The sequence below is a fragment of the Carcharhinus amblyrhynchos genome, chromosome 6 (genome assembly GCF_965287045.1).
Source record: "Carcharhinus amblyrhynchos chromosome 6, sCarAmb.v2.hapA, whole genome shotgun sequence".
Classification (NCBI taxonomy): domain Eukaryota; kingdom Metazoa; phylum Chordata; class Chondrichthyes; order Carcharhiniformes; family Carcharhinidae; genus Carcharhinus; species Carcharhinus amblyrhynchos.
In genome coordinates, this window is record NC_137329.1 from 69028219 (window position 1) to 69052324 (window position 24106).

The 24106-nt window shown below is 42.8% G+C and overlaps 1 protein-coding gene across 3 annotated transcripts in view; it reads right to left on the reverse strand.

Annotated features, from left to right (window-relative positions):
- The window catches only part of ddx11 (DEAD/H (Asp-Glu-Ala-Asp/His) box helicase 11), an 87605-nt gene that overhangs the window by 42781 nt on the left and 20718 nt on the right, over positions 1–24106 (reverse strand). For all 3 annotated transcript variants that reach the window (XM_080190597.1, XM_080190595.1, XM_080190596.1), the window contains exons 9-17: positions 20877–21088; positions 18364–18516; positions 14396–14442; positions 8274–8353; positions 7474–7518; positions 5226–5293; positions 3213–3251; positions 1369–1498; positions 299–433 (exon numbers count right to left, since the gene is read on the reverse strand). In XM_080190597.1, the coding sequence (XP_080046723.1) occupies positions 299–433; positions 1369–1498; positions 3213–3251; positions 5226–5293; positions 7474–7518; positions 8274–8353; positions 14396–14442; positions 18364–18516; positions 20877–21088 (909 nt within the window). The remainder of the gene's footprint in view (positions 1–298; positions 434–1368; positions 1499–3212; positions 3252–5225; positions 5294–7473; positions 7519–8273; positions 8354–14395; positions 14443–18363; positions 18517–20876; positions 21089–24106) is intronic.

Below are 24106 nucleotides of genomic sequence, written 5' to 3' on the forward strand. Positions count from 1 at the left end.
TCTTCCAATAATGCACCGCTCCCTCGGTACAGCCTGGATTATTGGCTCCAGTCTTGGAGTTGGACTTAAACGAACAACCGTCTGACTTGGAGGCCACCTGCTGAGCTATGATATTGGGAGATTCAATTTTGTGGAGGGACAGTCAACAGGATAAGTTCCAAATACAGCAGGGGTGGAGTGAATTGAGTAGAAGGTGAGCAAGCAGCAAAAAGCAGATAACCTGCCCATTTTGTTCATCTTATTAATAATAAGCCAAACGATAAAAGATGTGGAATTTTTACATGGCACTCATCCCCACCTTGTCGCTGAATAACCACTCTCCCATCCTGATTGGTGCTTGTAAGTGCAAAGAGAAACCCCTCAACCTGCATCATTGGTGATGCCATGACAGGCTGCTCCTTTTCTAGGTTCTCTCCCTGCTCATGGGGTGCAACTGCAAAACAAACAAAGTCAAAAGTTGGTAAAATATAAAACAGGAACTTTAATATCTTTGGGCAGATAGCAAATTCAGAAACTTATTGCAATATTGTACAAGATAAACCCCAATCGTATCAATTTTGTTCTTCTCTTCTAATCCTTCTTGCCTTTCACTGGGCCAATCTGACTTTTTTCTCCAGTTTGCTCTACTGCTGTTCTGAAGATACTAACTAGCACACAGGTCATTCCGACAGGCTCTAGTAGTTGCAGAAATATAATGGTAAATGGAGGCCAAAGACTAGACTTTTGGGAATTTGATAGTGCAACTGTAATAATTAGTAGACAGTGTTTTATTCCAGGGCCAGACACAGAAAGAAATAAGGTTGGGAAGAGATGGGAATGGTAAACAAGTGATCAAAGATGGTCTTTTTTGTAATTGGGAAGATTGAGTAGGGGGGCATTGTGAGAGGGAGAATCTTAAATGAGAGGATAGAGCAGATGGATCAAGGTGAGCTGCTCACAGCAGAAGGTGCTAAAGAAATAGTGGGAGACGGACCAATGTGTGGTTTGGGCGTATAGGCTGCACTGCCACAGGGGTACTGGTAGTAGTAGGCATAGCTAGGCTGAATCTTCCGCAAGGGATAAGGTGGCATCATCAAAGTTTCTATCAAGGCCATGCAATCATTGATAGATTGTAACAGCCAGTTTTATTAATGAGTGAACAGATAGTCTTTAGGCTTGATTTAACACCAATTCTACACAACTTTATCCTGGCTCAACCAGACAACATGTTCCACTTTCAACTAATCTCAAGTTCATTTACAAAAGGAGCCACTCATGGTTTATGTATTGTCAATGGCAACGAAGCAAACTTATGAATTGTCAACGGCAGCTAGACCCAAGTTAACGGATAGCTCACCGGGAGACAAAACACCATAAGCAGGCACACACCTTGTCCAATAGGTTTCTCATTCAGTTTCTGAAGAAAATTCTCAAGAGCTGCTGTTTTGGATCCTTTCTGATTCAGTGTGTCATTTGGTTGTGAGGCTGCAACTTGGTATTTCTCCACAAACCCAAAGAGCTGTGGAATGAAGGGAGCCAGTAAAATATCTGTGGTATAAACAATGGTACATGTAAAAAGAAATCATTACTGGAGATAAAGAAACAAGGTTGGTATTTAAAAAAATGAACACCCATAATCCTTTCACAGCCATCTCAAAGCTTTTCACATACAGAGCAACATTTATTGTAATGCATACAAAGGTTTAGAGAACTGGCAGTACCTGTTAGTTTCTAATATGTACTCTCTCTTCAACAGGTGCTCACTGACCCTATAATAGTTACTAGAAAGTTCAACTTATATAGGAAAAGTGAGTGACTGCATATGTAGGTACAACATGGGACCAATGCAACCTAAAGTTCCCTCGAAATAATGGCAACCACATTCAGAACAAGTTAAATACACAAACTGGTCCCACATAAATTTATCTCACAATACATGACTTATAAGTGTTGCTCACAATTCGAGGCAGGACATCTGATCTGGCAGTTCTGTTTCTTTTCTAAACACAGAGATGTCCATTAAAGGGAGAAAGTGTTTTTCCAAAGTTTACTGAATGGCAGTTCTTGCTGTGTTGTGTCTGACAATGAGGATCATGCAATGCAAATCACCAGTCTGGAATGCAATGATTCACAAACTGAGACCTGTGGATCACTGGAGGTTAGGCCAGCCTTTTCAGCCTTTGCAAAATAGTCTCTCCAGTGATCAGGCTCACATGGACTTTAAGGACTGCAAAACTTCAGATAGCCTTTGTTCACTTTCTCTGAATGACCTACCAAAGTAAAATATAGCCAATGAAAGATCTGTAAGGCCCAAAGCAGGAAAACTGTTTATGGATTTAGCATTCAGCAAGGCTTTCCATCTCCACTGACTTGTTTCAGCATAAACTGCACTGGCTCCCTGAAGCTGGAATCTGTTTATATTCACAACCTGAGTTTTCATTCTACGCTTCCCAAGAGTGAAGATTATATTAATTCTAAAGGTGTTGGCCACTTTGGGTGCAGAAGGAAAGTCGTTTTTTTCCGGAACAGTCAATTGTGTTCTAAATGGTGCCTGAAGATGAGATCTCAGCACTAACTGCAGATCATTCCCCAACCAGAGGGAAAATAATGCCATTTAATTGTGATGCCGTTATTAATTGACAGGAGATTACGCAGAAATAAAAAAATCTTTTAGACAACATTGTATCCTTCTTTTCAGTTTTCTCTCTATTTTGGTCCATGTTTAAATAAACTGTAACGCGTCATTTGTATTTCAAACCTTGAGCTTTTTTGTAGAAATTTACTGAATACAAAGTGACCCCCTCACCCCCACACTCTCCCATCAGACACATGCAGGATAGGTACACAAATCTCGACAGAGTAAATTTCTTTCTATGCCAACCCAAACAACAACATCTTTAACCTCAAAATGTGATCCCACATAAACAATGTAATATTTGCCCCCATGTTCATAACAGCCGTACTCATGATTTGCGGTGTGAGATTCACCATATTTTGCCAGATGGGGAGCCTTTCTGTACTGTAGCCCTTTCCCAGCAGGGCTAGCTGATACTGCTCAAACCCATCAAACATCCGGCCAACATCCAAAGACGAGCTAGTATAGCGCAGGGAAAAAGTACAATATTCCAAGGGTGGTGTGCCGTGCATTTCTGCTCAGACCTTGACAGAACGAGAGGGGTTAAAAAAAAAATCCATTCCAAATTCTAATATTGCAGAAATCATCAGATTCTTACCTTTTGACTGAGCATACTCTTCACATAGTAACGCTGCACCTGGTTTAAAGAGAGAGAATGAGAGTGTAAATTGAATAAACACATAACCAGCCACTTGCCATTCACAATAAGTCAGTGATATAGAAGCAAGAGGTGGGGAATGATAGAACATAGAACATTACAGCGCAGAACAGGCCCTCCGGCCCACGATGTTGCGCCGACCAGTTAAAAAACAATGACCCTCTAACCTAAACCAAACCCTTTCCATCCATAAACCTATCCACGGATCTCTTAAACGCCCCCAAACTAGGCGCATCCACAACTGCAGCAGGCAGGGCATTCCAATCCCTTACCACCTTCTGGGTAAAGAACCTACCCCTGACATCCGTCCTACAACTACCACACCTTAATTTAAAGCTATGCCCCCTCGTGCTAGCTTTCTCCATCCGAGGAAAAAGGCTATCACTGTCCACCCTATCCAAACCTCTGATCATCATATGTTTCAATAAGGTCCCCTTGCAGCCGCCTTCTTTCTAATGAAAACAACCTCAAATCCCTCAGTCTCTCCTCATAGGGCCTCCTCTCCATACCAGGCAACATCCTGGTAAACCTCCTCTGCACCCTCTCCAAAGCCTCCAGATCCTTCCTATAATGTGGGGACCAGAACTGCACACAATACTCCAAGTGCGGACGCACCAGAGTTTTGTACAGTTGCAACATGACGCTGCGGCTCTTAAATTCAATCCCCCTACCAATAAACGCCAAGACATCGTATGCCTTCCTAACAACCCTATCTACTTGATTCCCAACTTTCAGGGATCTATGTACACATACACCTAGATCCCTCTGTTCATCCACACTATTCAGAGTCCTACCGTTAGCCCTATACTCTACACATCCATTATTCCTGGCAAAGTGAATTACCTCACACTTTTCCGCATTAAACTCCATCCTCCACCTCTCAGCCCAGCTCTGCAAACTTGACCAAGTCTCCCTGTAGACTAAGACACCCTTCCTCACTATCTACCACACCTCCGACTTTGGTGTCATCAGCAAATTTACTAATCCACCCAGCTATATCCTCATCCAGATCATTTATAAAAATTACAAACAGCAGTGGCCCCAAAACAGATCCCTGAGGCACACCACTCGTAACTGAACTCCATGTCGAATACTTACCATCAACCACTACCTTGTGTCTCCTATCCGCCAGCCAATTCCTAATCCAATTTCCTAAATCACCCTCAATCCCATACATCTGCAATTTCTGCAGAAGAAGGCTTCCATGATGTGCAGTTGGTGCTGAGATCTCAGCCCTAACCACATTTAGAATACAATCAATGTCACCAGCAAAACTATTCTTTCCTTCCTCAACCAAGGGACTGACAACTTAGAATTACAAAATCTTACAGCACAAGGAAGAGGTCATTTGGCCCATTGTGATGATGCTAGCTCCCTGAAAAAACTTTTCGATTAGTTCATTTCCTGTGATCTATCCCCTTAGGTATTTACTTTCCAACTCTTCAAATCTACAGTCAATTCCCTTTCAAAAGTTACAAATGAATTTGCTTCCACAGCTCTCTAAATTTGTAGGCTTTGCAATACTAGTCATCATTCCCATGAGAGCTTGGGTGCATGGATAATTGAGTCCTTTAGAGTGGAGTTTGGTGGGAGAGAAAGTCCAGCTTTGTGATAGTGAGAGACAAGGTATATTCACAAAAGTACAAGTTGATGGACAAAAAAAAATTAGTTGATCCACCCAGCCCATCCCATATATGGGCAGTGCCAGATCTTTACTGACATCTTCTCAGCAGGATGTTGAAAGGTGCTTTTGGAGAAGTGGGCAAAAAGGCCTACTGCCGCCATATATTGAAACCCACAGAGTGCCAGCATCAGTGCCCAGTCTCAGCCAGATCACTCTTGGAATAGAAATGTTAACAGCATCAGGAGCAGTAAATATGGGGGGGTGGTGGGGGGCAGCACAGAACCTTAACGGGTCCTCCACACTGTACTAAAAACTTAAAAACTACTTACTTTGAATAGGTTGATATTGTCAAACTGCGCACGGAAGCAGAAGTCGTTGATAGACTGCAACTCAGTTCCTTCAGGAAGTAAGGACAAAAGTACAATGAGATTTAAGGTCCGCGTATTTTTTGAAAAAAAAAGCAAAGTAATTATACAGATTACATTGTATGTTATATATATATATAATTAGCATTGCCAAGGGTTGGCTGTGTACGCCAAAAATAAAGAAAAGCTCCACACTGAAAATGAAATGGAGCTGTACCTCAATTTCATTGCTCCATTCCCCGTAATATCCCTACTTTAAAAAAATCTATCAATCTCAGTCCTGAAAGTTCTAACTGTCTCTATGTTGGGGGAAGAAAGTTCAGTGTTCCATTATCTTCTGCAATGGAACTGTACAGATAAAGTGCTTCCTCATTTTGTTCCTAATCTTATAATAATAGCCCTATACTTTGGATTACTCAAACGGAGAAAATAGTTTCTCTCTGTCCAGCCTACTGAATCCTTCAATTATTTTAAACACCACAATTAGGGCATCTCTGAAGCTTCTAAATTGAAGGGAAAACAAGTCAAGTTTATGCAATCAATCCTTGCAACTTAACCCCTTTAGCCCTGGTGTCTGCAAGTGCGAGGTGGTCCACTTTGGTAGGAATAATGGTAGGAAGGATTATTACTTACGTGGAGAAAAACTGCAGCAGGCGACGGTGCAGAGGGACCTCGGGGTCCTTGTGCATGAGTCGCAAAAACCCAGCTTGCAGGTGCAGCAGGTGGTCAGGAAGGCGAATGGGATGCTGGCCTTCATCGCGAGGGGGATTGAATATAAAAGTAGGGAGGTCTTGCTGCGGCTGTATAGGGCATTGGTGAGGCCACAGCTGGAGTACTGTGTGCAGTTTTGGGCGCCGTACTTACGCAAGGATGTTTTGGCCTTGGAGGGGGTGCAGAGGAGGTTTACTAGGCTGATGCCAGAGTTGAGGGGGTTGAGCTATGAGGAGAGGCTGAATAAATTAGGCTTGTACTCGTTAGAGTTTAGAAGAATGAGGGGAGATCTCATTGAGACGTATAAGATGATGAATGGGATGGATAGGATAGAGGTGGAGAGACTCTTCCTGCTCAGAAAGGATAGTAGGACTAGGGGGCACAGCCTCAAGATAAAGGGGAGGCGGTTTAGAACGGAGTTGAGGAGGAACTTCTTCACTCAAAGGGTGGTGAATCTCTGGAATTCTCTGCCCGTTGAAGTGGTGGAGGCTACCTCGCTAAATATTTTTAAGACGCGGGTTGATGGGTTTTTGATAAGAGGGGGGATTAAGGGTTATGGGGAGAGGGCGGGAATGTGGAACTGAGCCATGACAGATCAGCCATGATCTTATTGAATGGCGGGGCAGGCTCGAAGGGCTAGTTGGCCTACTCCTGCTCCTATTTCTATTTCCTATTTCTTATGTCATGTGGTGAATCTGGCAGCACCTATTTCCAAGGCTAAGATAATCTTTCCAAGGTGCAGTGTTCAGGTCTGAGCAGTTATAGAATCCTACAGTGCAGAACGAGGTCATTCGACCCATCGAGTCTGCACTGACCATAATCCCATCCAGGCCGTATCCCCGTAATCCCATGCATTTACCCTGCTAAACCTCTGACATTAAGGGGCAATTTAGCATGGCCAATCAACCTAACCTGCACATCTTTGGATTATGGGAGGAAATTGGAGTACCCGGAGGAAACCCATGCAGACATCGGGAGAATGTGCAAACTCCACACAGACGGTGACTCAAGCCGGGAATCGAACCGGGTCCCTGGCGCTATGAAGCTTATTCCAGATGGAACTTAACCAAGGCTCTGTACAACACCAAAGCACTTCTGAAAAGAGCAATCGGCCAGGAGCAGTGATGCCTTAAACAAAAAGGGCCACTTACGCATCCAACAGCACCACAAGTCAGGTAAAGTTCCCATCCCCTTCAACAAGTCAATGGATTATGTTACTTCTCCAATACACATATCCCCCAGTTCACACCTAGTTCTAAAATGCCTACATCAGAACATCCTCCACTCACAAGTACACCAGCGAGCCAAAATATACTTTTACTTCCTAGAAAATGGTTGTTCCCATTTATAATCATTCTACTGGTATCCAGTCTGGCTCCTACACTACCAAAAAACGAGCGGGTCCAAGACAGTGGATAGAGAGTGAAGAGAGGGCTGTCTATATATTCAAAGTAAGCAGCTTAAAACATTCCAAAGTGTGAAAGTCTGACTGGTCACCTACCTCCCTGAAAAATCTTCTGTGTGTTCGGATTTTGTCCAACTTTTCCTGGAAAAGAAAAGAAATCAAGCCCACCAAGAAAATACAAACAATAAAAAAACTACAAAGACTGGAATCCGATGATTCACTGGCGGGGACACTGGGTTCAATTCAGACTGATGAGATAAAGATCTGCTTTCTCTGCTGACTGGAAGGCCCCAAGTGAAATTAGTTTGGACAGCCTCAATCCCATACCTGGTGGTCACAGGATAACATGACTACATTGTCTGGCATTAGGCACTAACCAGGGCTCAAACCATACTCTATTTTAACTTTTCTCAGTTCTAATGAAAGATCACAGACCTGAAACACCAACTTTATTTTCATAAACAGAAAAGTTGAGTATTTCCAGAATTTTCTGCTTTTATTTCGGATTTCCTGAACATAAGGTCCCTAGAGTGGTAGGCGCTGAAGAATGGAGTCATCTTCTGGGTTGAGGCATGTACATAGCACTGTATAGAGGAAATTTTACTCTGTATCTAACCTTTTGCTGGGAGTGTTTGATAGGAAGAGTGTACAGTGAGCTTTACTCTGTGTCTAATTACGTGCTGTACCTGTCCTGGGAGTGTTTGAAGAGACAGCATACAGGGAACTTTGCACTGTGATCAAGTGCACTCAATCTGCCCCCACTATCTTAAATAATTAGTCTGGGCGACCGAAATGGGAAAAAAAATGTTCCATTCCCCAACACCTCTCACACTGATGAGCACAGCTCTGACAGAAAAGAAATGATTAAACTAAAGAAAAGCACAAACAATGCTCACCTCCTAAAACTTGGAGAAGATTAACAAGGATGTAAAGGATCTGTTTGATATACATCAGATTTTTTGCTTTCAGTCTGCTTCTGTTCATCAAAAGAAAAACATGTAATCAGAGCCACAAAACCATTTTAACTCTGCACAGTGCCCATGATGTAAGAAGTTAGTTTCACTGGTTACAACAAGATCCAGATTGATAAAAACGTACAAATATTAAAGGGATAAGTATTATGAAATGAATGAAAGGAGTAAATACTTATAAGGTCATGGCGTTTGGGGGTAAAATACTGAGTGAATAAGTCCAGGCAAAGTGCTCAGGAAATGGAAATGAAAATGGACAGAAAATAGAAGCAAACTGGAAGCTAATAATGGGATTGTCCCCTCAGAGCAAGGCAGGGTGTGAAAAATGTGTTTTACCCATCGGCCACAGTGACAGATATTCCCACCATATCATCACTTCCTATCATATTAAATATGCACACATGGGAAACAGGCCAGATTGCAAGCAAGTGGTCTCTGACTTACTGCCCAGTTTCCTCAGTCCTGGCACTAAAGCACAGCCACAAACCAAAGTCAACAGCCCAAGACTGAAGATATTGCTCTGGAAACAAAGGGAAGGTGGCAGCCCGAAATTCACCGCTGCCTCTTTGGAACACTTTTTGGATGCAGTCGAGGTCTGATGTGATGTCCTCCACTTTTGTTCTGGTCTCAGAATACCCAGCAAGCTTACCAATCCATCTTGGGAGGCGGAGGCCACCCAAGAAAAGAATAAGCAAAATCAGGTCAAAAATATAAAAGGACATACCTCTGAACAGTGGCCACCTGGTGAGGTGCAGGAATCCTTTAGAAAAGGCAACACATGTCCCAGTTACAAATAGGATGTTGATGCAGAGGTATGGTCCCAATGCCAACATTGCTATGAGATATCAAACTCCTATTAAAGAACTGAAGAGTTCAGGCACTGACACACCAGCAGTGGTCAGTGCATAGAGACAACAGGCACCCAGTGAAGAAAGAGGATGAATGAGCTCAACTAAGGCACAAATCTCACACGCTTCTTCACATCTCCATCTGGCCTCATCTCCTTTGGAGTGTGCTTCCTCATCCCATCCACAGCTTCCCTCATTACTTATACTAGGGAATTAAATCCCAAAGAATCCCTACAGTGCAGGAGGAGGACATTCAGCCCATCGACTGCATCAACTCTCCAAAACAACATCTTCTCCAGGTCCATTTCTTCTCCCTCGCACCGCCCCCCTCCCCCCCGGCAATCATTTTAACCCTGCACCTTAAGCATGACCCTTCCCCCCTTATCAACACATCCACATCATCTGCCCTTGCATGTGTCACACCCACACTCTATCTATGAAGTACAAGAATCACAGGGAGTGGTCTCAGACTGGAAGTGGAGTGCCAAGTTCCTCTCACAGTTCAAGGACCAAACAACTGAGCCATCTGGAGAGGAAGTGGACTGTGGCTGCGGCACCCACGAGGATTCTACATCAGCTTATCTTTCAGGCAGCCATGTCACGAACGCTTTGTTCTGGAGTCGCCTGCCACACACTAATTATCTCTACTTTCTTTCACCGGAACCTCAGCCAAGTAGCCAATGGCCTCTCTGCCAATGACAAAGTTACTGCTGTGCGTTACAGGCCATGGATTCAGTTGTTCAGCCCGAGAGATGATTTTCCCAATTCGCTGGGCCTGGCAATGTTCCTGGAAAATAGTATGCAGGCCTAAAAACCAGCTTCACGACTGGCACCAAACAGTTTGCGATCATCCTAGTCCATTTCCAATGGCATAAACCTGAAAGGACATGAGGTGGATTAAAATACTTAAAATAGCATTTAAATATGCGTAGCCTTTTCGCCTCCCGGTGCATGGGATCTTCTAGTCTTTACGCATGGTGCGTAAATCACGGGCACAATGGCCATGCCGGGGGCTCAGAGGCCATTGAAGTCTTGGGTGGCCGGGGGCATGACCAGTGCCCAATGGGCAGTTCCCATCAGACACCTTGGCAATGGCCACCAGACACCCTGGCACAGCCACTTGGGCATGACCAGTGTGCCAGGGGAAATGCCAAAGGAGTGGGGCCTGTGGGAGGGGAGGTCTAATTACACGAGGGGGAAGCCGGCTGCGGGGGAATTCAAGGGCTGGATATACCCAGCTGACTCGTGGCACTGAGAGGTTTGCTCCTCCCTTTGGCAAGCTTAGCACCTTCATCACAATCTTCTCCTTCCCTACATGCAATTATGCAGGCAGCAAAAATCTGACAGGTCACTGGAACCTGATGGCCTACGCCCTTGGATTTTAAGAGATAGCTGCAGGAATAATGGAGGTCAGCCATGATTTTTTAAAATTCCTTACATTTGAGAATAGTCCCATTAGATTAGAGAATAGTCCCATTAGATTAGAAGTTGGGAATTGTTGCACTCTTTTCAAGAAAGAAAGGAAATTGGGAAAATTCTTGAATTGCCTGTCAAGGGAGACTTAACACCATATTTAAGTGTATCCAAGTCAACATTGTTCTACTAAAGGGAAGTCCTGATTAACAAATGTAATGGAGATTTTTTCCAGGATAGTTGGGTAAAGTTGGATAGCTGGACCAGCAGAGCCTATCCAAAAAGTTGATTTTAGCTCCTTAATTTTCATCAATATCTTTTCTCATTTCGTCATTCTTTTTAAGCTCTAAGTTACTGTCTATTTCTGAAATGAAACCTGCGTCTTCTACTTTTGAAGGCCAGACACAAAATATTTGCTCCACTTCCTCATTCCCCATGATAGTTTCTCCCAGCCTCCACTTGTTAAATACCAACATTTACTATATCTACTTTTTTTTTATATACTAATAAAAGCCTTGACAATCTATTTATATATCTCAAGTTAGTTTACTCATGTTCTATTTTCCCCCTTTTTAAAATCAACTTTTTGGTTGATCCTCTGCTGGTTTCTAAAACACTCCTAATCCTGATTTGCTGCTGTTTTTCCAACATTGTAAGTCTCTTTTTTCAATCTAATACTATCCTTAACTTCCTGAGTAAAGGATGGGTGGGTCTTTCTTGCTGAGTTTTTATTTTTCAGTGGAATCCATTTTTTGAAGATTTTGGATTATTTCTTTAAATGTTTCCCAAAGTTTATTTGCCTCCATGACTTTTTTAGTCTATTTACCCAATTAACCATAGCCAGTTCTCCCATCATAGCCAGCTACAAAGCTCTGTTTAACATTTTTGTTTGCATTTGGAGTGTGTCAATTTCAAACGTAACATGGAATTCAATGGTATCATAATCACTCGTCTACTACTAATTAACCCTATTTCGTTTTACCATACTAGATCCAAGACAGCTTTATTGCTAGTTAGTTCCAAGAATACCTTAAACCTTTTTGTGTGGAACATATTGCTCCAGAAACTGTCATGAAAATATCTATAAACTAATCAATTTGTTGGCAATTTGATCATCCCAGTCTATAATGACGGTTTAAAGTCCTTCATGATTATTATATTGCCTTCGTTATGTTATGTTATGTTATGTGGAGGCGTTGGAGAGGGTGCAGAGGAGGTTTACTAGGATGTTGCCTGGTATGGTGGGGAGGTCCTATGAGGAGAGACTGAGGGATCTAGGGTTGTTTTCGTTGGAAAGAAGGCGGCTAAGAGGGGATCTTATTGAAACATATATATTGATTAGAGGTTTAGATAGGGTGGATAGTGATAGCCTTTTTCCTCGGATGGAGAAAGCTAGCACGAGGGGGCATGGCTTTAAATTAAGGGGGGGTAGCTACAGGACGGATGTCAGGGGTAGGTTCTTTACCCAGCGGGTGGTGAGGGATTGGAATGCCCTGCCTGCTGCAGTTGTAAATGCGTCTAGTTTGGGGGCGTTTAAGAGATCTCTGGATAGGTTTATGGACGAAAAGGGATTGGTATAGGCTAGTGGGTCATTGTTTTTGTAACTGGTCGGCGCAACATCGTGGGCCGAAGGGCCTGTTCTGCGCTGTAATGTTCTATGTTCTATGTTCGTTACACGCTCCAATATCTCGTTTAGTACTCTGTCCAATAATAAAACTGCTGTCAGGGAGTTTATAAATTATCCCACCGTGTTTTCTAATTCTTGTTATTCCCAATTTCCACCCAAACTGATTCTACTTCATGATCCTGTGGGGCCAGATTCTTTAACACTAATGCGCTTATGACCTCTTTCTCTATCAGGGCTACTCCTCCTCCTTTGACATTCTATCTGTCCTTTACAAAATATTATGTACTCTGGAATATTTATTGCCCATCCCTGATCACCATGCAACCACGTCTCTGTAATGACAATTAAATTTAAAACATTTACCTCCATTTGTGCCACTAGTCTATTGTACTGCAAATGCTTTGTGCATTACGATAAAGAAACTTCCACTGAGTTTTTTCACATTTATTCCTTGCAATACCCTAAGGCAGCACAATGACACCGTGGTTAGCACTACTGCCTCACAGCACCAGAGACCGGATTCAAATCCCAGCTTGGGTCACCATCTCTGCAGAGTTTGTGCGTTCTCTCTTTGTCTGCATGGGATTCTTCCGGTTGCTCCAGATTCCTCCCACAGTCCAAAAGATGTGCAGGTTAGATGCATTGCCCATATTGAATTCGCCTTCAGTCTACCTGAACAGGCGCTGCAGTGCGGCAAATAGGGGATTTCATAGTGACTTCATCGTAATGTTATTGTAAGTCTACATGTGACACTAATAAGTAAACTTTAAGCCTTTATTCTCTGATGTATGATTTTCATTTAAATCTCTGGTTAAATGGTTGGCCAGGGCACTGGTCCCAGCCTGGTTTAAATGCAGCTCATCCCAATGGAATAGCTCACCTCTTCCTCAAGTACTCGTGCTCATGCCCCATGAAACAAAATCCCTTCTTCCCATACCACTCTTTCAGTCACCATTTAATTCTCTAATCTGTCTGACCCAGGCCAATTTGCATTCAATTCGGGTGACAAACCAGAGATGATTATCTTTGATGTTCTGCGTTTTAATTCAGTCCCACACTCCTCAAATTCTCTGAGCAAAACCTCATTTTTGGTTTTATGCAGTCAGTACGCACAATGACTGGATTTCCCTGTCACACTCCACATTCCTCTTCAGCTGCGAGGAGATATCGTCAACCCTGGCACCAGGTAGGTAGCATGATCTTTGGAGATCCTGGCCATGACTGCAGAGAACTGTATCTATTCCCCTCCGACTATACCCCCATTTGAATGGCATCTTTCATCTTGTATCAGTCCACTCATCCACCTTTCAGTTCTTCTCACCCAGATCGGTAACAACACCTCATGTCTGTTGGACAAAGCCAGGGGTGGGGGCTCCTCCAAGATTACATGCTGTTTCCTATACCTGACTCGTAGTCACACCCTCCTATCCCTGACCTAAGGGTTTGTCTAATGCAGGTAGTGTGACTGTCTCTTGTAAAAAGACAACGCTTCCCCCTCTCTGACGTCCTGCAACATCCAGAACTCAGACTCAGCTCAGCAACTTGGAGCCAAAGTTGTCCAAGCTGCAGACGCTCTCTGCAGATATGGTTATCCAGTGTTGCCTTGTATGCCAGTTTCCCCACATGCTGCACCCCACCAACCCTGCCATTTCTGTCCAACCATACTTATTTAATTGGTCAATTAGTTAATAATTTGCATAAACAAAATAGAAGTTGCACTCACGTAACCTGGAAACAAGGAAAAACATTCTCTAACTATTGGAGATGGAGAGAAGAACAACTCCTTGGCCCTCTGCACCGAATTCTCTCCAGAATCAAATGCCCAATTAAACACTGTCGATGTCAATGCAGTATAGTCTCCTTTCCATACTTACTCCATCAATAATTGAATTTCATTAGTCGAATAGCTGTCGTGATGGGTTTTGAACTCAAGAGTTCATGAAGAGTTGATTGCTCAGGTTTAAATAAGCATCCAATGCCTCTCTTTCAGGCTGATTTGCTTTGTTTCTTTCTACTCTCTGCACAAGAAAAGGCCAGTTGAGGTGGTCAGCCAACTTAGCAGAGACCAAGGTCCAAATCAAATCACTGATCCTTCACCATACACAGGCCATAATAGAGAAGATGGAACCGTGCTTCGCAAAGGGAGAACTAGATCTTACCTGTACCGCTCCATGTACTGTGAAAGCTGAGAGTGAGCGCAACACAACTGAGAAGAGAACACAACAAAGCATGAAGAAGCTCACTTCTCATCTTGAGGACCAGAGATTCCTATACAATACTCCTATTTACCCAACTCCTTCACAGTGGCACTTTTACAAGCAAAACACATCTAGAACATAGAACATTACAGCGCAGTACACGCCTTTCGGCCCTCGATGTTGAGTTGACCAGTGGAATGAATCTAATGACTCTCTAACTTAAACTATTCCAATGTTACCCATATGCCTAGCCTATGACCATTTGAACACCCTTAAAATTGGCGAGTCCACAACTGCTGCAGGCAGGGCATTCCACACCCCTACCACCCTCTGAGTAAAGAACCTACCTCTGACATCCGTCCTATAATTATCACCCCTCAATTTAAAGCTTTGTCCCTTCTAGAAACCAAATACAAATTGAAAGCAAAAATCTCCTGGACAGGGTACAAAGGCAGCATGGTGGCACAGTAGTTAGCACTACAGCCTCAAAGGGCCAGGGACCCGGTTTGATCTGGCTTCAGGTCACAGTCTGTGTGGATTTTGCACTTTCTCCCTGTGTCTGCATGGGTTTCCTCCACGGTCCAAAGATATGTGGGTTAGGTGCATTGGCCATGTTAAATTGACCCTAGTATCGGGGGATTAGCAGGGTAAATGAGGGTTACGGGAGTAGGGCCTAGGTGGGATTGTGGTCGGTACAGACTTGATGGGCCAAATAGCCTCCTTCTGTACTGTAATAAATCTAGGTTAAAGAAAGGGGAACTGATCATTAGGTGTCAGCCAAACCATGGCATTCTCACCTTAGAAGGTTGTGGGTTCAAGCCCCGCTCGAGAGATTTAAGTGTATAATTTAGGCGGACACCCCCAGCGTAGTACTCAGATGCTATTTTTCAGATGAGCTGTCCGAGGCCCCACACCTGCTCTCCTCTAACTTAATGATGCTATCTATGGTCAGTGAACCTCTGAAATCTCTTCTACTCATGTGCTCTGCCTCCTCATTGTGTTTTAAAGCCAAAGATTGGAATAACCTCATTCCCTACAATATGTAAGAATTTAAACCCAAAGATTCAATCTTCTCATTCTCCATATTCTGACAAGCATTATACTGAACTGTAATCCCAGACTACTCCATCACCATCCCTGGGTATGTTTCCGTCCCAATGACAAGACAAACACAGCAAAGGTGATTGCACAGTGGTGCTGAAGAAGAAGTTCATAAATATCCCCTTTATCAGTGACAATGACAGCACATCCAACACAAAAGAAAAGGCTGAAGCAGTTGAAAATACCTTCAGCCAGAAGTGGCGAGTTTATCATCCATCTTAGCTGCCTCGAAGTCCCAGTATCACAGAAAGCAGTCTTAAACCAATTTGATTCACTACTCATGAAGTGAGTAGTTATTAAGTTATTAAGTGATGTTAGTGCTACTGAGTATCAAATTGAGGTGATTGAACTCTCTTTTTGCAGTTAGTCAATACCTACTATTGGTATGAATAGTACTTGCCACATATCTGTACAGGCCTGAATGTTATCCAACAAGTTTGACACCATGCAGGACTAAACAGTCCACTTGTTCGGCATCATCACCTTAAACATTACTTCCTCTATTAATGTACCACATTTGTTGTGTATCATGCAAAAGATGCACTGCAGCAACTTGTCAAATTCTTCGACAGTGCCACTACAACCCATGACCTTTACCAACTCAAAGAACATGGCAACATGGGAAGCTGCCAGTTCCCCTCCTAGTACCACACCACCCTGACTTGGAAATATATCACTGTGCCTTCATCATTACTGAGTCAAAGTCCTGGAATCTGTGCCTAACAAGTCTGTGGGCAGACCTACACAACACGGGCTGCAGTAGTTCAAAAGGCAGCTCACCAAAGAAGGCAGCTCAAATTATTTATTTTCGTCATCCTACCCTAACTCCTCATCACTCTCCACCCTTAATATTTCACCCACCCTAATCACGCTCTCTATCCCTTCCCATAGCTGTTGATATCCCATCAGCTTAGGTTTTTTGTGAGCTGAACCAGCTCAGAACCCATGAATGAATGAACATTTTAAAAAGCGTGATTTCTCTATTCTCTACAATCTATAAACGTTAAAACACAAGTTTGCCATACCCAACTACAATTTGGTTTTAAATAGCTGCCAATTATTCACATCACTTCTTTAAAAGGCTCCAGTATTTAATGAATTTTAATTCCAGATCCTGCCACATCAATAGCTCAGAAAGCTAAGACCTTCCCCTGTTGGCTCAGGTCACAAAACCTGAACTCCATATCTGAAGTTCCTCAATCCTGGAACCATTTCTAGGAAACTTTTCTGCTCTCTCTCTCTCTCTAATGCCTTCACATCCTTCCTAAAGTGTGGTACCCCATAATGGACACAGTACTCCAGCTGAAGCCGAACTTGTGTCTGATTCCTGTTCAGCATAACCTCAAAAATAAAAGCAAAATACTCTGGATGCTAGAAATCTAAAATAAAAAACAGAAAACAACCAGAAAAAAAGCAAGTAAAAAATGGAAAAACTCAAAAGGTCTGGCAGTACCCATCGACGGAGAAACAGAGTTAATGTTTCAAGTCCAATATGACTCTATTTTGGAACTGAGAAGTGGAAATGTGATGCAGTTTAGTGTTGAAAAGAGAAAAATAGTGTTGAGAGAAAAAAAAATTGGCATGTGAAACAATAGAGAAAGTCAGGGATAAAGTTAAAAGAGTCAAAACTAAAGTTTATTTGTCATAAGTAGGCTTATATTCACACTGTAATGAAGTTACTGTAAAAAGATCTCCTAGTCGCCACTGGCACCTGTTCGGGTGAATTTAGCATGGCCAATTCACCTAACCCACACATCTTTCCTGTGGGAGGAAACTGGAGCACCCAGAGGAAATCCACGCAAACACAGGGAGAATGTGTAAATTCCACACAGACAGTAACCCAAGCCGGGAATCAAACCTGGGTCCCTGGTGCTGTAAGGAAGCAGTGCTAACCACTGTGCCACCATGCCGCCCCATAATGGATAAGTTAGAGGGGAGAAGTCAGTCTGAAAGAAAAATACATGAGAACAGACTGGCACTTGTGGGTGGGGGCATCATCAAAATGGGCAGCACTGATGATCTGAAGCTGTTGAACTCTGTGTTGAGTCCAGAAGGCTATAAAGTACTGAATCAGAAGCTGAGATGCTGTTCATCCAGTTTGTGTTGGGTTTCACTTGGACACTGTAGCATTGTAGGTCTCACCGCAATTGTGCTGGGCTTTGGTAATGTGGTACAATGTGGTTTTGATCTTCATACTCAACGAAGACATGTTTGCCTTAGAGAAGCGGGTGCATTGGATTGAGATGGGAGGGTGATTCTATGAGGAAAGATTCAGCACAATGGCCCTATGCTCTGTGGAGTTCAGAAGTGGTGGTGTCATTGAAGCAAGGAAGATTTTGAAAGGGCTTCCTATGGTAGATGTTGAGAAGCAGTCCTCCTGGCTGGAGAACCTAAAATTAAGGGGCAAAGTCTCAGGATTGACAGTTGACCATTCAGGATGGAGAATAAATTCCTTCATTTAGAAGGTTATAATTCTTTGGAATTTTCAAAGAACTGTGAATGCTTAGTTAATGAGTATATTCAAGACAGCAATAATATGTAATTTGGACTCTTAAGGGAATGTGGGGATCAGTTAGGAAATTAAGTTTGGATCACAGTTCAGCTGTGGTTCTGAATATAACAAGAGGCTGAAGGGGTTGTACATCTCACTCTTGCTCCTATTTCTAATATTAAAAATATGTAGGAATTTGGGGAATGACTGTGGATTGGGATTGATCGCAGAGCTACACTAAAATCAGCACAGGTACATTGGGACAAACGGACTACTGTGCTGGGTCATACACTGATTCTAAATGACAAAACCCTAGCTTCACTGAGGTGGTACGCACCTGTGCTCCTGTCACCTTGTAGCTGTGGATGCCAGTGATGGTATCGATCAGGTTGTGCGCCTCGTCAATCACCAATACCTGTCCCTTCAGTTTGATGCCAGATGCCAGCCTGGTCGAGCTATGAAGCAGCGTCTGGTACGGCATCACCACCAGCTGTCAGGAGTAAATAGAACCAAGGAAATTCATGAGAGAGAGAGAGAGACAGTGTTCATTCACTGCACACTTCAACTAGTCAAGGTCCCTGTGACCCAACAGTCATTTCATAACTTCATAAAACACCAAAATTGAGAGATTGGGTCGGCTGGGCCTATATTCACTGGAACTTAGAAGAACGAGGAGGGATCTCATTGCAACATAGAATTCTGACAGCATTGGAGACCCGGGATGCAGGGATGTTGTTTCCTCTGGCTGGGAGGGGTTCTAGAACAAGGAATCACAGTGCAGGATACAGGGTAGCCCATTTAGAACTAAGATGAGGAGAAATTTCTTCACTCAAAGGGTGGCGAACTTGTGGAATTATCTACCACAGAAGACTATGGAGACAAAAATCACTGGATATATTTAAGAAGGAAAAAGGTAGACTTCTAGACTCTGAAGGTGTCAAGAGGTATAGAGAGAAGGTGGGGAGTGTGGCATTGAGACAAGAGGACCAGTCAAGATCATATCGAATGGCGGGGTAGGTTCAAAGGACAAATGGTCTAATTCTGCTCCTATCTTCCATGTTTCTATGAGAAACAACTGTTGAGCAACAGCAACCAGATATCACATACAGCTAGGTGAGAATGGAAACAAAACAGAAAATACTGGAAAACCTTAGCAGGTCTGACAGCATCTATGAAGAGAGAATACAGCCAATGTTTCGAGTCTGGATGACCCTTCATCAGAGCTAGTGGGAATGGTCCTGGAAGTGCTCAAAATTGAAGCCTCATGGTTTCAGATACATTAAGATTAGAAAAGATATTGTTGATATTTCCTACACGTCTCTCTCATCAACTGATGACATGTTACTTCACAATATTGGATAATGATTGAAAGAAGCATTGAGGGTGGCACAAAATGTGTTCTGGGTGAGATACTACAAAGTATTTTATCAATAACTGGTTCAGTACAACAGACCAGTCCAGCCAAGTTATAAAAATCAGGCAGACAAGGTGTGTGGTAGGCAATGAAGAACCAACATGAGGAAGTAAACTACCTAACCTCATCCTCACCAACTCACCTTTCTGCACATCCAAAAGTAGACAAACTCTCCCCACAACCAGCACTGAGTTGAGTGAGATAGACTAAAGGAGGGATCAGGCCAGAAGATGGATTCTCTGATGAGTGGTTCACCTCCTGATCCTTCAAAGCTCTCCACCAGCTAAGAGTTCAAGTCAACAATGAGATGGAATACTCAATATTAACCAAAATAGTGCAGGTGCTTCAGCACTTGAAGCTCAACAGCTCAAAGCAGTTCACACACCACCCCAATTTGGACATGTATCACTGGTCCTTCGTTGTTCCTGGGTCAGGATAAGTAACTCCCTGTCTAATAGCATTGTGGGTATACCTTCACCACACAGAGTGCACTGGGTTCAAGCAGAAAACCCATCACAACTTTCATAAGGATGGGTAATAAATGCCAATTGTTCCAATGGCTCAAACATAGAAATTAGAAGCAGAAGTAGGCCATTCGGTCCTCCATCATTCATTTTGGCTGATCATTGAAATCAATATCCTGATCCTTCCTTTCCCCCATATTTTCTGAAGTTTTAAAATTTATTTATTTGTTGCAAGGAGGCTCACATTAACATCGTAATAAAGTTACTGTGAAAATCCCCTAGTCGCCACATTCTGGCACCTGTACCCTCAATCTCTTTAGTCCCCTAAGCTATATTTAATTTCTTCTTGAAATCAGACAATATTTTGGCCCCAACTACATTCTGTGGTAGTGAATTCCACACATTTACCGAACTCGGGGCGAAAAATTTTTTCTTTACCTCAGTCCTAAAAGGTTTACCCCTTCAACTTATGACCCCTAGTTGTGGATTCCCCCACCATTGGGAATTTTCTTTCTGAATCTACCCTGCTGGAATTTTATAAGTTTCTTTGAGATCCCCTCTCACTCTTCTAAACTCCAGTGAATGTAATCCTAACCGACTTAGTCTCTCCTCATATGATAAACCTGCTACCCCAGGAATCAGTCTGGTAAACGTTCCAAAGAAACAAAGAACAATACGGCACAGGAACAGGCCCTTCGGCCCTCTAAGCCTGCGCCGCTCATGGGCCCAACTGGACCATTCGTTTGTATCCCTCTATTCCCAGTCTGTTCATGTGGCTATCTAGATAAGTCTTAAAATAAGATAAGTCTTCCCTCTAAACTCCCTCTATAGCAAGGGTATCCTTCCACAGATAAGGACACTAAAACTGCGCACAATACTCCAAGTGTGAGAACAACCCGAGAACATACTTTTAACTATGTGGGTTTGAATTTTGTTATCAAATACTCATGACAAGGTGAACCTCCTTCTTACCTGGGCTGGTGGAATGGCATAGCGACTGGCATAGTACGGACATGCCTTCATCTCCTTCCCCAGCAACACCATCTGTTCAATGTCCTTCACCTCCACCAGCAACTCATCACGCAGAAACTGCATCTGCTGGTGGCTGTAGAATGGGCAAGTCACTCGACTCTTGCGTTTCCGCTTTGGACTCTTCTTCTCATCCCCGCTGTGCTTTCTTTCAGCTTTTAGAAAATATAACTTGAATGTCAGCTCTCACTTCTGTCTGACCACGTATCTACTGCTCAAAGCTTGTTGGAGCCAATGGTCATGGTCTCCGTGTCTCTTGCAATGTTCAATGAATTAGAATTCCCATTACATAAAACAAACCTGAGCTTACAAAAAATAAGGGGAATTATCGTCATCAATATTGTCTGTATAAAAACACACACAAAGTCGTTGCCATAAAAAGACCCCTGAATATTTGTAATGTATTACGTAGTGATTTACCTTGCTGCTGTTTGTAGAACTTTAGTGTTTCGAAATGGGCTGTCACATTCCCTATCTTAAATTGACTACACTTCAGTATTTAGCTGGCCATGAAGCACTTTAGGACTTGCTAGTCATCAGAGATGCCAGATAAATGCTAGAATTTCTCTCTTTCTACTCTTTTAAGGCCTGTCTTTGCAGTCACGCTGTTTAATTTAACCTTTTTTGGCACAGTAATGAGGGTGGGGTGGGGGGAAAGAGTGGTTAAAGGATTGAAAGGATTCTTGGGACGATTATCAACCCATTGAACTCCATCAAACATTCTTTCCATGGCCACTGTTAACATAGGAATGCAAGTCAGGCAGTTTACCCCTCAAGTCTCTTCACTGCATCTCTTCACTGAAGGATGTGCAACCAAACCCCAAACACCTTTGCACCATATCTACTAATACCTTTAGTTAAACTTTAGCACTGCCCGATATAGAACAGGGGACCATTAGTCAGACAAGAAAGTCAAAGTTCATGCCCACTGTCATTTTGAGTCAGCTAATTTCAGCAGCAGGTTGTGGTGGGACATTGGCCTCAGCACCCTTGGGCTGGTTTCGACCCTACACCCGAGACCTGCCAAAGAACATTGATATGTGGATGTCAGGCAAGGACAAAATCATGGTTACACGATTCTCAGCATGATGAGGATATAACAGAGGTTCTGACATGGTCATCTGGTCACAATGCCAGGCAGATGTACATATATAAAGGAAGTGACCTACTGCAGGAGCCTGAGATGCCAGTATATCTCTCACTACCTGCTCACCACACACCATACCCACCTTCGACAACGTGGTTCTGACAAATCTCCCTCCCCGGACAGGACAGTAGAAAAATCAGTTATTGTGGGATGTGTGGCATTGCTGCCCCCTATTGGACTACACTTTGATTAGTCAGACAATAAATCCAAGCACAGAAAATGCCTTTTTTCCCCTCACACAGTGAGCATCCTTCTTTGTGTATTTCTAATCACTGCATTCCACTTTTATCGCACCTCCTGGATTTAAAGCTTTTTCCCCCCTCTCTTTCTGTTTAATGGAGATGAGCTCCATGCGAGTGTAAATATGCCTAGCATGGCATCGAAAGAACGTAAACCAGATTTCAGGTTTGATTTCCAAGCTGTTAGCAGATCTTTAAAAGTCCATCCAGGTTGCTCAGTAACCACATCACATGGAAGGTTGTAGAATAACCACATACTTGTACCATCTCTATGACCGTCTACTTCCACCTCTGTAACATCACCCAATTTCATCCACCTCGGCTCATCTTTGGCTGAAAATCTCATTGATACGTTGTTACCGCTAGACTTGACTATTCCAACGTGCTCTTGGTTGTTCTGCCCCACATACTGTAAACCTGAGGTCAGCTAAAAACTTGGCTGTTTAAACAAAATTGGCTTAAAACTTGCATCAAGTTCATTCAATTACTGCCTCCATACTTGTGGACCTTTATTGGCCCCCTGTCTGCAACATCTTAATTTTAAAGTTCTCACTCTTGTTTCCAATTCGTTCCTGACCATGTTCGTCCTTATCTTTGTAATCTACTTCACCCACAATCCTCTGAGGTATCTGCACTAATTCTTAATCTCTTTAGCATCTCTGATCTTAATTATTCCACCATTGGTAGCCAGGTTTTCAGCTGCCTAGGCCTGAAGCTCTGAAATTCACTCTCTACACCACTCTGTCTCTATACCTCGCTCTCCTCTTTAAGAGGCTCTTTAAAACCTATGTCTTTAAATAAGTTTTTGGTCATCTGATCTGATTTCTCCCTGTGTCGCTTTGTCACATTTTGGTTCATAATGTTCCTATGAAGTATGGGATGTTTTATTCCATTAAAGGTGCCTTATAAATATTTGTTGTTGTTGTTGACAAACCCATCACATAATGCCCAACTCAGTAAGAAGTCTCACAACACCAGGTTGAAGTCCAACAGGCTTATTTGGTAGCAAAATAGTGGCTTTTGCTACCAGATAAACTGTGCTTATCCCAGTCCAACACTGGCATCTCCACATCATGGCATTAAGCACTACTAGATAAAGTGAATTTACACAGTTAAAGCTCCTGAACTTATAAAAACACCATGCTCGGAAAAGGAACACATTAATGGAAAACTGCTGACCTGTTCGATTCCCAGCAATGTCTCAGATGGTGCAACTGGCAGCAATCAGGAGCAGCCTCAAAGAGAAGCAACATCCAAAAAGATTGCACCAAGAATAAGATGGGTAAAATAAGCCAACTCTCTGAAACCCAACAAACAGCATAGAACACACCACTGTAAAGTCCAGCCCAAAATGTCATCAAATGCAATAGGAACTTAATAACATTGTGGAGAGGTGGTGAGATACAAAAGAAAACAAAGTAAGGGACATCTGAATTTTTGAATGAACTCAATAGCTTCGAGCGACCTTTTCTTATCCAATGGATTCCTCCAAGTCTTTGCTTGAACAAGGAGGACAAAGGGAACGTGGGACAGAGTGTGCATCTGCAGCTAAGGAGAGACAAGAGAGGAGAGTTCAGATGTCCAAAAGAATATACTGAAAGGAGACAGAAAAATCTGTCAGGAGGAGCAGGATAGAAACAGATTAGTACTCATTTTATAAATCTAAGGCAGAGATGAAACCTAAAATAAATCGCTAGAAACAACTGCTTTTCCGAGAGCGGAAAATTTTTGCTTCAAGATCAGACTGAAAGACAACACACAGGTTTTTAAAAAGGAAAAAAATACAG